General features: G+C 55.5%; 1 protein-coding gene across 3 annotated transcripts; it reads left to right on the top strand.

Moving 5' to 3' along the window:
• The first annotated feature begins 506 nt into the window (after nucleotides 1-506).
• Nucleotides 507-12258, top strand: LOC116408939 (hydroperoxide isomerase ALOXE3-like). 3 transcript variants are annotated; one of them, XM_031897442.1, is made up of 3 exons: nucleotides 507-786; nucleotides 10766-10936; nucleotides 11993-12258. In XM_031897442.1, the coding sequence occupies exons 1-3, from the start codon at nucleotides 514-516 to the stop codon at nucleotides 12170-12172; spliced, it is 624 nt and encodes a 207-aa protein (XP_031753302.1). In that variant the 5' UTR covers nucleotides 507-513; the 3' UTR covers nucleotides 12173-12258. The 3 variants fall into 3 exon arrangements, with proteins under 3 accessions (XP_031753302.1, XP_031753301.1, XP_031753303.1); XM_031897441.1 differs by lacking the exon at nucleotides 507-786 and adding an exon at nucleotides 7071-7350; XM_031897443.1 differs by lacking the exon at nucleotides 507-786 and adding an exon at nucleotides 7167-7288.
• Nucleotides 12259-13147: the final 889 nt, after the last annotated feature.

Below are 13147 nucleotides of genomic sequence, written 5' to 3' on the forward strand. Positions count from 1 at the left end.
GGGCTGCCTGTCTGTGTCAGGAACTCCCAGAGGGGCTGGGGGGCTGTCTGTCTGTGTCAGGAACTCCCAGAGGGGCTGGGGGGCTGTCTGTCTGTGTCAGGAACTCCCAGAGGGGCTGGGGGGCTGTCTGTCTGTGTCAGGAACTCCCAGAGGGGCTGGGGGGCTGTCTGTCTGTGTCAGGAACTCCCAGAGGGGCTGGGGGGCTGCCTGTCTGTGTCAGGAACTCCCAGAGGGGCTGGGGGGCTGTCTGTCTGTGTCAGGAACTCCCAGAGGGGCTGGGGGGGTGCCTGTCTGTGTCAGGAACTCCCAGAGGAGCTGGGGGGCTGTCTGTCTGTGTCAGGAACTCCCAGAGGAGCTGGAGGGCTGTCTGTGTCAGGAACTCCCAGAGGGGCTGGGGGGCTGTCTGTGTCAGGAACTCCCAGAGGGGCTGGGGGGGCTGTCTGTGTCAGGAACTCCCAGAGGGGCTGGGGGGGGGTGCCACTGCAGGGAGCAGAGGGAGTCACAACCAGATGAATGAGTGCTGAGAGGGCTCAGCAAACTGCACCTATTGCTCTGCCCCAAGTCATACTGCTGACTCCTGTGCTTTTGAGCGGTGTAACACTGCAGCTGCCCAGCTGGGGGAGACACTTGAGCGGTACTAAAGTGTCATTGTGTGAGCAGGATGGTGCAGGTGGAGGTTCCCATTCCATTGATAGCAAACTCTTAGCGGTACCTGATGGGACAGGTGAGTGGGTTGAGCCGACTGAGTTTCAGGTTTTGAGTGGAAATGGAACTGAGTGTTCTGAGGTAAGTGGCAGCCATATTGCCAATGAGAGTAAGCCAGATGGAGTGACTGGGGAGGAAAGTGCAGTTACTTTGAAACTTCCCCCAATCAGGGCTGTGAGGTTCTGGGCCCCCAGATTCTGTCGGCAGGGAGAACCTTGTGATGAATCCAGTGACTGAGGAATGTCTTAAAGGCAAAGTAATGGGGTCTGTGCCAAATGCTGTGGAAGGAGATGTTCAGGCAGAAAATGTGAGTCTGGCAGAGAGGGTTAATCCAAGTGATACAAAATGTGTGCTGGGTGTGAATACTGAGTGTGTGCCAGGCTGTGTGATACAAATCAGTGTGCAAGGGACAAATGCTGCTGGAGGGCAGGGGGGCATCTGGGGAGCAAGAGCTTGAAGGCAAAGACAAACAATTGCAAGAAAACCCAGTGTTGCAGGGTGAGGGAAAGCCCCCTGTAGGGTTTAATACAGAGAGCAATTGTAAGATGCAGAGGGTGCAGGATTGTGATGGGGAGATGTGTGTGTGACAGTGTGGGTACCAGTCTGGCCATTGTTTCTTCCCCATGTGAGGAGTGGCAGGAGAAGAAAGTGTGTGTGTGGCTACTCCCATAGAAACACATGTGTTCAATCCCAATGATAGAGCTCTAGGGGGAAAATTTGAGATAGAGTTTCTATTGGGGTTGCAAGGTGTTTCGCCCCTGGGTCAAAACAAAGGGGGGGGGATATGTGAGAGATCCAATGGGAAAGGTCATTATTTGGTGTATTTCCCCCAGTGTTTAAGGTGGGATACAAATGGCGCCAGGTAAAATACCTGGTTTTGCAGCAGGTGATGCTGGGTTTATGCTAATGGCTTAGGAAAAGCCAAATGAATAGGTCCCTGGAGTAAATGGAGGGTTAATTGGGTAGGTCCCCCATTCCAAACTCCCTTTAAGGTTTTGATTTGGCCGGCTGTAGGGAGCTGCCTGATTGGCCTGCAGGTGAGCAGCCAATAAAAGGGCTGTATGATTTACACACAAAGAGGGGAATGGAACCGTGACTGAGTGAAGGTCACTCTCAGAGCAGGAGGGCTGTCTGTGTCAGGAACTCCCAGAGGGGCTGGGGGGCTGCCTGTCTGTGAGAGGAACTCCCAGAGGGGCTGGGGGGCTGTCTGTCTGTGTGAGGAACTCCCAGAGGGGCTGGGGGGCTGCCTGTCTGTGTGAGGAACTCCCAGAGGGGCTGGGGGGGGCCGCCTGTCTGTGTGAGGAACTCCCAGAGGGGCTGGGGGGCTGCCTGTCTGTGTGAGGAACTCCCAGAGGGGCTGGGGGGCTGCCTGTCTGTGTGAGGAACTCCCAGAGGGGCTGGGGGGCTGCCTGTCTGTGTGAGGAACTCCCAGAGGGGCTGGGGGGCTGCCTGTCTGTGTGAGGAACTCCCAGAGGGGCTGGGGGGGCTGCCTGTCTGTGTGAGGAACTCCCAGAGGGGCTGGGGGGGCCGCCTGTCTGTGTGAGGAACTCCCAGAGGGGCTGGGGGGGCTGCCTGTCTGTGTGAGGAACTCCCAGAGGGGCTGGGGGGGCTGTCTGTCTGTGTGAGGAACTCCCAGAGGGGCTGGGGGGGCTGCCTGTCTGTGTGAGGAACTCCCAGAGGGGCTGGGGGGCTATCTGTCTGTGTCAGGAACTCCCAGAGGGGCTGGGGGGCTGCCTGTCTGTGTGAGGAACTCCCAGAGGGGCTGGGGGGCTATCTGTCTGTGTCAGGAACTCCCAGAGGGGCTGGGGGGCTGCCTGTCTGTGTCAGGAACTCCCATAGGGGCTGGGGGGGGGGGGGGCTGTCTGTGTCAGGAACTCCCAGAGGGGCTGGGGGGGGGCTGTCTGTGTCAGGAACTCCCAGAGGGGCTGGGGGGCTGTCTGTGTCAGGAACTCCCAGAGGGGCTGGGGGGGGGTGCCACTGCAGGGAGCAGAGGGAGTCACAACCAGATGAATGAGTGCTGAGAGGGCTCAGCAAACTGCACCTATTGCTCTGCCCCAAGTCATACTGCTGACTCCTGTGCTTTTGAGCGGTGTAACACTGCAGCTGCCCAGCTGGGGGAGACACTTGAGCGGTACTAAAGTGTCATTGTGTGAGCAGGATGGTGCAGGTGGAGGTTCCCATTCCATTAATAGCAAACTCTTAGCGGTACCTGATGGGACAGGTGAGTGGGTTGAGCTGACTGAGTGTCAGGTTTTGAGTGAAAATGGAACTGAGTGTTCTGAGGTAAGTGGCAGCCATATTGCCAATGAGAGTAAGCCAGATGGAGTGACTGGGGAGGAAAGTGCAGTTACTTTGAAACTTCCCCCAATCAGGGCTGTGAGGTTCTGGGCCCCCAGATTCTGTCGGCAGGGAGAACCTTGTGATGAATCCAGTGACTGAGGAATGTCTTAAAGGCAAAGTAATGGGGTCTGTGCCAAATGCTGTGGAAGGAGATGTTCAGGCAGAAAATGTGAGTCTGGCAGAGAGGGTTAATCCAAGTGATACAAAATGTGTGCTGGGTGTGAATACTGAGTGTGTGCCAAGCTGTGTGACACAAATCAGTGTGCAAGGGACAAATGCTGCCAGAGGGCAGGGGGGCATCTGGGGAGCAAGAGCTTGAAGGCAAAGACAAACAATTGCAAGAAAACCCAGTGTTGCAGGGTGAGGGAAAGCCCCCTGTAGGGTTTAATACAGAGAGCAATTGTAAGATGCAGGGGGTGCAGGATTGTGATGGGGAGATGTGTGTGTGACAGTGTGGGTACCAGTCTGGCCATTGTTTCTTCCCCATGTGAGGAGTGGCAGGAGAAGAAAGTGTGTGTGTGGCTACTCCCATAGAAACACATGTGTTCAATCCCAATGATAGAGCTCTAGGGGGAAAATTTGAGATAGAGTTTCTATTGGGGTTGCAAGGTGTTTCGCCCCTGGGTCAAAACAAAGGGGGGGGGATATGTGAGAGATCCAATGGGAAAGGTCATTATTTGGTGTATTTCCCCCAGTGTTTAAGGTGGGATACAAATGGCGCCAGGTAAAATACCTGGTTTTGCAGCAGGTGATGCTGGGTTTATGCTAATGGCTTAGGAAAAGCCAAATGAATAGGTCCCTGGAGTAAATGGAGGGTTAATTGGGTAGGTCCCCCATTCCAAACTCCCTTTAAGGTTTTGATTTGGCCGGCTGTAGGGAGCTGCCTGATTGGCCTGCAGGTGAGCAGCCAATAAAAGGGCTGTATGATTTACACACAAAGAGGGGAATGGAACCGTGACTGAGTGAAGGTCACTCTCAGAGCAGGAGGGCTGTCTGTGAGAGGAACTCCCAGAGGGGCTGGGGGGCTGTCTGTCTGTGTGAGGAACTCCCAGAGGGGCTGGGGGGCTGCCTGTCTGTGTGAGGAACTCCCAGAGGGGCTGGGGGGGCCGCCTGTCTGTGTGAGGAACTCCCAGAGGGGCTGGGGGGCTGCCTGTCTGTGTGAGGAACTCCCAGAGGGGCTGGGGGGCTGCCTGTCTGTGTGAGGAACTCCCAGAGGGGCTGGGGGGCTGCCTGTCTGTGTGAGGAACTCCCAGAGGGGCTGGGGGGCTGCCTGTCTGTGTGAGGAACTCCCAGAGGGGCTGGGGGGGCTGCCTGTCTGTGTGAGGAACTCCCAGAGGGGCTGGGGGGCTGCCTGTCTGTGTGAGGAACTCCCAGAGGGGCTGGGGGGGCCGCCTGTCTGTGTGAGGAACTCCCAGAGGGGCTGGGGGGGCTGCCTGTCTGTGTGAGGAACTCCCAGAGGGGCTGGGGGGGCTGCCTGTCTGTGTGAGGAACTCCCAGAGGGGCTGGGGGGCTATCTGTCTGTGTCAGGAACTCCCAGAGGGGCTGGGGGGCTGCCTGTCTGTGTGAGGAACTCCCAGAGGGGCTGGGGGGCTATCTGTCTGTGTCAGGAACTCCCAGAGGGGCTGGGGGGCTGCCTGTCTGTGTCAGGAACTCCCATAGGGGCTGGGGGGGGGGGGGGCTGTCTGTGTCAGGAACTCCCAGAGGGGCTGGGGGGGGGGCTGTCTGTGTCAGGAACTCCCAGAGGGGCTGGGGGGCTGTCTGTGTCAGGAACTCCCAGAGGGGCTGGGGGGGGGTGCCACTGCAGGGAGCAGAGGGAGTCACAACCAGATGAATGAGTGCTGAGAGGGCTCAGCAAACTGCACCTATTGCTCTGCCCCAAGTCATACTGCTGACTCCTGTGCTTTTGAGCGGTGTAACACTGCAGCTGCCCAGCTGGGGGAGACACTTGAGCGGTACTAAAGTGTCATTGTGTGAGCAGGATGGTGCAGGTGGAGGTTCCCATTCCATTAATAGCAAACTCTTAGCGGTACCTGATGGGACAGGTGAGTGGGTTGAGCTGACTGAGTGTCAGGTTTTGAGTGAAAATGGAACTGAGTGTTCTGAGGTAAGTGGCAGCCATATTGCCAATGAGAGTAAGCCAGATGGAGTGACTGGGGAGGAAAGTGCAGTTACTTTGAAACTTCCCCCAATCAGGGCTGTGAGGTTCTGGGCCCCCAGATTCTGTCGGCAGGGAGAACCTTGTGATGAATCCAGTGACTGAGGAATGTCTTAAAGGCAAAGTAATGGGGTCTGTGCCAAATGCTGTGGAAGGAGATGTTCAGGCAGAAAATGTGAGTCTGGCAGAGAGGGTTAATCCAAGTGATACAAAATGTGTGCTGGGTGTGAATACTGAGTGTGTGCCAAGCTGTGTGACACAAATCAGTGTGCAAGGGACAAATGCTGCCAGAGGGCAGGGGGGCATCTGGGGAGCAAGAGCTTGAAGGCAAAGACAAACAATTGCAAGAAAACCCAGTGTTGCAGGGTGAGGGAAAGCCCCCTGTAGGGTTTAATACAGAGAGCAATTGTAAGATGCAGGGGGTGCAGGATTGTGATGGGGAGATGTGTGTGTGACAGTGTGGGTACCAGTCTGGCCATTGTTTCTTCCCCATGTGAGGAGTGGCAGGAGAAGAAAGTGTGTGTGTGGCTACTCCCATAGAAACACATGTGTTCAATCCCAATGATAGAGCTCTAGGGGGAAAATTTGAGATAGAGTTTCTATTGGGGTTGCAAGGTGTTTCGCCCCTGGGTCAAAACAAAGGGGGGGGGATATGTGAGAGATCCAATGGGAAAGGTCATTATTTGGTGTATTTCCCCCAGTGTTTAAGGTGGGATACAAATGGCGCCAGGTAAAATACCTGGTTTTGCAGCAGGTGATGCTGGGTTTATGCTAATGGCTTAGGAAAAGCCAAATGAATAGGTCCCTGGAGTAAATGGAGGGTTAATTGGGTAGGTCCCCCATTCCAAACTCCCTTTAAGGTTTTGATTTGGCCGGCTGTAGGGAGCTGCCTGATTGGCCTGCAGGTGAGCAGCCAATAAAAGGGCTGTATGATTTACACACAAAGAGGGGAATGGAACCGTGACTGAGTGAAGGTCACTCTCAGAGCAGGAGGGCTGTCTGTGAGAGGAACTCCCAGAGGGGCTGGGGGGCTGTCTGTCTGTGTGAGGAACTCCCAGAGGGGCTGGGGGGCTGCCTGTCTGTGTGAGGAACTCCCAGAGGGGCTGGGGGGGCCGCCTGTCTGTGTGAGGAACTCCCAGAGGGGCTGGGGGGCTGCCTGTCTGTGTGAGGAACTCCCAGAGGGGCTGGGGGGCTGCCTGTCTGTGTGAGGAACTCCCAGAGGGGCTGGGGGCTGCCTGTCTGTGTGAGGAACTCCCAGAGGGGCTGGGGGGCTGCCTGTCTGTGTGAGGAACTCCCAGAGGGGCTGGGGGGGCTGCCTGTCTGTGTGAGGAACTCCCAGAGGGGCTGGGGGGCTGCCTGTCTGTGTGAGGAACTCCCAGAGGGGCTGGGGGGGCCGCCTGTCTGTGTGAGGAACTCCCAGAGGGGCTGGGGGGGCTGCCTGTCTGTGTGAGGAACTCCCAGAGGGGCTGGGGGGGCTGTCTGTCTGTGTGAGGAACTCCCAGAGGGGCTGGGGGGGCTGCCTGTCTGTGTGAGGAACTCCCAGAGGGGCTGGGGGGCTATCTGTCTGTGTCAGGAACTCCCAGAGGGGCTGGGGGGCTGCCTGTCTGTGTGAGGAACTCCCAGAGGGGCTGGGGGGCTATCTGTCTGTGTCAGGAACTCCCAGAGGGGCTGGGGGGCTGCCTGTCTGTGTCAGGAACTCCCATAGGGGCTGGGGGGGGGGGGGGCTGTCTGTGTCAGGAACTCCCAGAGGGGCTGGGGGGGGGGCTGTCTGTGTCAGGAACTCCCAGAGGGGGCTGGGGGGCTGTCTGTGTCAGGAACTCCCAGAGGGGCTGGGGGGGGTGCCACTGCAGGGAGCAGAGGGAGTCACAACCAGATGAATGAGTGCTGAGAGGGCTCAGCAAACTGCACCTATTGCTCTGCCCCAAGTCATACTGCTGACTCCTGTGCTTTTGAGCGGTGTAACACTGCAGCTGCCCAGCTGGGGGAGACACTTGAGCGGTACTAAAGTGTCATTGTGTGAGCAGGATGGTGCAGGTGGAGGTTCCCATTCCATTAATAGCAAACTCTTAGCGGTACCTGATGGGACAGGTGAGTGGGTTGAGCTGACTGAGTGTCAGGTTTTGAGTGAAAATGGAACTGAGTGTTCTGAGGTAAGTGGCAGCCATATTGCCAATGAGAGTAAGCCAGATGGAGTGACTGGGGAGGAAAGTGCAGTTACTTTGAAACTTCCCCCAATCAGGGCTGTGAGGTTCTGGGCCCCCAGATTCTGTCGGCAGGGAGAACCTTGTGATGAATCCAGTGACTGAGGAATGTCTTAAAGGCAAAGTAATGGGGTCTGTGCCAAATGCTGTGGAAGGAGATGTTCAGGCAGAAAATGTGAGTCTGGCAGAGAGGGTTAATCCAAGTGATACAAAATGTGTGCTGGGTGTGAATACTGAGTGTGTGCCAAGCTGTGTGATACAAATCAGTGTGCAAGGGACAAATGCTGCCAGAGGGCAGGGGGGCATCTGGGGAGCAAGAGCTTGAAGGCAAAGACAAACAATTGCAAGAAAACCCAGTGTTGCAGGGTGAGGGAAAGCCCCCTGTAGGGTTTAATACAGAGAGCCATTGTAAGATGCAGAGGGTGCAGGATTGTGACAAAGATGGGGAGGTGTGTGACAGTGTGGGTACAAGTCTGGCCACTGTTTCTTCCCCATGTGAGGAGTGGCAGGAGAAGAAAGTGTGTGTGTGGCTACTCCCATAGAAACACATGTGTTCAATCCCAATGATAGAGCTCTAGGGGGAAAATTTGAGATAGAAATCCCTTTAAGAGAAAGAGTTTCTATTGGGGTTGCAAGGTGTTTCGCCCCTGGGTCAAAACAAAGGGGGGGGGATATGTGAGAGATCCAATGGGAAAGGTCATTATTTGGTGTATTTCCCCCAGTGTTTAAGGTGGGATACAAATGGCGCCAGGTAAAATACCTGGTTTTGCAGCAGGTGATGCTGGGTTTATGCTAATGGCTTAGGAAAAGCCAAATGAATAGGTCCCTGGAGTAAATGGAGGGTTAATTGGGTAGGTCCTCCATTCCAAACTCCCTTTAAGGTTTTGATTTGGCCAGCTGTAGGGAGCTGCCTGATTGGCCTGCAGGTGAGCAGCCAATAAAAGGGCTGTATGATTTACACACAAAGAGGGGAATGGAACCGTGACTGAGTGAAGGTCACTCTCAGAGCAGGAGGGTTGTCTGTGTCAGGAACTCCCAGAGGGGCTGGGGGGCTGCCTGTCTGTGTCAGGAACTCCCAGAGGGGCTGGGGGGCTGCCTGTCTGTGTGAGGAACTCCCAGAGGGGCTGGGGGGCTGCCTGTCTGTGTGAGGAACTCCCAGAGGGGCTGGGGGGGCTGCCTGTCTGTGTCAGGAACTCCCAGAGGGGCTGGGGGGCTGCCTGTCTGTGTCAGGAACTCCCAGAGGGGCTGGGGGGCTGCCTGTCTGTGTGAGGAACTCCCAGAGGGGCTGGGGGGCTGCCTGTCTGTGTCAGGAACTCCCAGAGGGGCTGGGGGGCTGCCTGTCTGTGTGAGGAACTCCCAGAGGGGCTGGGGGGCTGCCTGTCTGTGTGAGGAACTCCCAGAGGGGCTGGGGGGGCTGCCTGTCTGTGTGAGGAACTCCCAGAGGGGCTGGGGGGCTGTCTGTCTGTGTCAGGAACTCCCAGAGGGGCTGGGGGGGCTGCCTGTCTGTGTGAGGAACTCCCAGAGGGGCTGGGGGGGCTGTCTGTCTCTGTGAGGAACTCCCAGAGGGGCTGGGGGCGCTGCCTGTCTGTGTGAGGAACTCCCAGAGGGGCTGGGGGGCTGCCTGTCTGTGTGAGGAACTCCCAGAGGGGCTGGGGGGGCTGCCTGTCTGTGTGAGGAACTCCCAGAGGGGCTGGGGGGGCTGCCTGTCTGTGTCAGGAACTCCCAGAGGGGCTGGGGGGCTGTCTGTCTGTGTGAGGAACTCCCAGAGGGGCTGGGGGGCTGTCTGTGTGAGGAACTCCCAGAGGGGCTGGGGGGCTGCCTGTCTGTGTGAGGAACTCCCAGAGGGGCTGGGGGGCTGCCTGTCTGTGTGAGGAACTCCCAGAGGGGCTGGGGGGCTGTCTGTGTCAGGAACTCCCAGAGGAGCTGGGGGGCTGTCTGTGTCAGGAACTCCCAGAGGGGCTGGGGGGGGGTGCCTGTGTCAGGAACTCCCAGAGGGGCTGGGGGGGGTGCCTGTGTCAGGAACTCCCAGAGGGGCTGGGGGGCTGCCTGTCTGTGTGAGGAACTCCCAGAGGGGCTGGGGGGCTGCCTGTCTGTGTCAGGAACTCCCAGAGGGGCTGGGGGGCTGTCTGTGTCAGGAACTCCCAGAGGGGCTGGGGGGGGCTGCCTGTCTGTGTCAGGAACTCCCAGAGGAGCTGGGGGGGTGCCTGTGTCAGGAACTCCCAGAGGGGCTGGGGGGGGGTGTCTGTGTCAGGAACTCCCAGAGGGGCTGGGGGGGGTGTCTGTGTCAGGAACTCCCAGAGGGGCTGGGGGGCTGTCTGTGTCAGGAACTCCCAGAGGGGCTGGGGGGCTGCCTGTCTGTGTCAGGAACTCCCAGAGGGGCTGGGGGGCTGTCTGTGTCAGGAACTCCCAGAGGGGCTGGGGGCTGTCTGTGTCAGGAACTCCCAGAGGGGCTGGGGGGGGTGTCTGTGTCAGGAACTCCCAGAGGGGCTGGGGGGGGTGCCTGTGTCAGGAACTCCCAGAGGAGCTGGGGGGGTGCTTGTGTCAGGAACTCCTGGAGGGCTGTCTGTGTCAGGAACTCCCAGAGGGGCTGGGGGGGTGTCTGTGTCAGGAACTCCCAGAGGGGCTGGGGGGTGCCGCTGCAGGGAGCAGGGGGAGTTCTGACCAGACGGATGAGTGCTGAGAGGGCTCAGCAAGGCTTAGTGTGAAGCCTGAGTGTTCCAGAGTGTGGAACCAACCCTGGAAGGTGAGAGCCCTGAAGAAGGGACAAATCACAACCCTGAACTGTTTATGAATTGTCTTATCTTTCTGTTGGGAAGAACTGGCCCAAATAAACCTGTGTTTTGCCTGAAGACTTGGTGTCCCTGTCTCTATGCTCCAGATCCTCTGCCTGCCTGCCTGCCTGCCATTGCTAATTCCCCCAAAATTGCATGTACAGGAAGTCAGCATGTCACAGCACATACTTCCTCTGTCGAAGGAAATGCATGATTTCTTGTCTCCTTTTTTGTCACATGTTCTTCTGTGTCAGACTTCCTGCTCTCAGAAACATCGTTCAAAGCACGGGCACGAGTCTGCTCCTCTCTCCCCCTCCCTTCTCTTCTCTCCCCCTCCCAAGTGGGCTGTAATCTGAATTACCAGCAGCCAGAGCTGAAGCACAGAAGTTACTGAGACCAAGCTAAAATGGCAGCTGCTATCTTAAACTAACAGAGGGAGCTTCTAGGGCTGTTTACTCAAGTGGAGTTAAGCTTTTTACAGAATAAATAAAGCATTCTAGCTGGCACTATTGTATTGACTAATCAATTGGCAATAAAATGCCAAAACTCTTTCCATGGCCAGGGGTGTGACCCTTCCCTCCCTTGTCCTACAGTTTGACATCTACGCCTGGATGCCCAATGGTCCTTCCACCATGAGGAAGCCTCCCCCCACCACTAAGGGCACCACCACCTACCAGAGGATCCTGGAGACGTTACCAGTCATAAACACCACCGCTACAGCCATGGTGGCTGTCAGCCTCCTCAGTAAGGAGCCACATGATCGGGTGAGTGTTTGGTGGCTCTGCTGCATTTGCTTTATCTCCCTGTATATTCTGCCAGTTTATTGGGCTGACAATTCCTTCCAGAGATATTTCCGAAATGACAAGACTTCAGCCTGACTCTAAATGCAGCAGAACGTGAGATCCGCTGACCCTCAAAGTATTTGCTATAAAATTATCCAGAACCACCCTGAAGTCCATAGTTTCTGGGACTGATAACAGACTATGGTCACCCTATGCCTGATCTTTTCAGGACCCCTGTGGCTGGTCCCATAGGAAGACCTTGGCCATGGACCACTGAGCCTGACAATGTCTTATTTGGATCTTCTGAAACCTACACCCAATAGCTCATAGTAGATGTAGATGTTGGGGAGCACTTGGCTGGGATCTTTTCTGAGGGACTATAACCTGTAGGGGGTGCCTGACAGATTGGAACCCCTCAGAGATTTTGGCTTGCATTGCTAGTATGGATAGTACCCAGGCCAATCAACACATTAGAAGAGGAGAACATGGATTTTGTAGTGGCACATTCTGTACCCAAAGCAATGACAATAGAAGAAATCCAACAGGCTGTAGATACTGATCCTCAAACCCATTCAGTTATCAAAGACCTTTGGTTTAAAATCTCAATTTAATGCTCAGGCTCATCCCCAATGGCCAAAACAAACTGAGTTATCCTGGGCAAATAGTGTAAAGTGTCACCAAAAGAGCAGATCTTTACTTGATTTGGCCACCAATACCAAATGGCCAAGGGAGACCTGCCAGGACAGGACTGCATCAAGGTGCCATTAACACATGGGCTAATGCTGCCATCTTGGTTCATATTAGCCATGTATTTCCACTTACAAAGGAACACAGTCCTACATTTGGCACAGTTTAAGATCTGGCCCCATTGTTCATAGTGGAGTGGAATCTGCCATCAGGGTTTTTTCATGGCCAGACATTCTTTGACTTTGTACCCCCCCATCATTCCCTCTATTTAGTATGTCCCTGTGTGCCCCCCTAGCCCTTACTGTAATATGGAACACGCCCAGCAAAGAAACCTCTTTTCGTTCATTGCAGAACCCATTGGGAAAATACAGAAACAATCAGTTTGTTGAAGACGTGCCAAAGAAATGCATTGAGCGATTCAGGGAAAAGTTATCTGAGATTTCCCAGCAAATCAAACAAAGGAACAAGACCAAGAGGCTGACGTACCATTACCTGGATCCGGAGGAAATCGAGTGCAGCGTCTCCATTTAGTGAGACCCCCGAGGAGTCTCTTTGCACTTCCTGCATTTTCTTTTCTGCTTTTCTACTGAGTAATAAATAAACATGTGGCAAGTGGGGTCCTGTGTTCTTTATGTATCTCTTGTTTGTCTCTCACTCCAGTTGTGGCTTATTGGCACCTCCAGTGCTAGCCATGGGCAGAGTGGGCCTCATATTTCACTAAGGGACACGGTGACAAGTGAGTTAGACATTCTGGCCAACACTATTTTCCACAATATTGAATTGTCCCTAATGCTCTAGGTCTATACGTGTCCCTTGGTTTAGCCCCCAACTATAAACCATTCTGACCCAAACTGAGCCCTTAGTTGTCCCCACTAGCAGGCCCAGACTGGCAATCTGTGGGTTCTGGCAAATGCCAGAGGGGCTGTCACACCATAGACAGTCACTATTTATTGGGCTGGGGGGGCTGTTTGTGCCTCTGGGTGCTGGGAATGCCGGGGGGGCTGTAAGGTGCCACAGACAGTCACTATTTATTGGGCTGGGGGGCTGTTTGTGCCTCTGGGTACTGGCAATGCCAGGGGGGCTGTAAGGTGCCACAGACAGTCACTATTTATTGGGTTGGGGGGGCTTTTTGGGCCTCTGGGTACTGGGAATGCCGGGGGGGCTGTAAGGTACCACAGACAGTCACTATTTATTGGGTTGGGGGGGCTTTTTGGGCCTCTGGGTACTGGGAATGCCAGGGCCTATTTTGAAGCCCAATCCATAACTGGCCACTAACATTGCAAATGATGCAGAGATGGAGGAGACATTTTTTTTTGGTCTCAAAGCTCCTTGTTGGTCTCACAGCTTTTTTGTTGGTCTCACAGCTCCTTGTTGGTCTGCTCCTGGCTGGTCAGCTCCCTGTTGGTCTCACAGCTCCTTGTTGGTCTGCTCCTGGCTGGTCAGCTCCCTGTTGGTCTCACGGCTCCTTGTTGGTCAGCTCCTGGCTGGTCAGCTCCTTGTTGGTCT

The sequence above is a fragment of the Xenopus tropicalis genome, chromosome 2 (genome assembly GCF_000004195.4).
Source record: "Xenopus tropicalis strain Nigerian chromosome 2, UCB_Xtro_10.0, whole genome shotgun sequence".
Classification (NCBI taxonomy): domain Eukaryota; kingdom Metazoa; phylum Chordata; class Amphibia; order Anura; family Pipidae; genus Xenopus; species Xenopus tropicalis.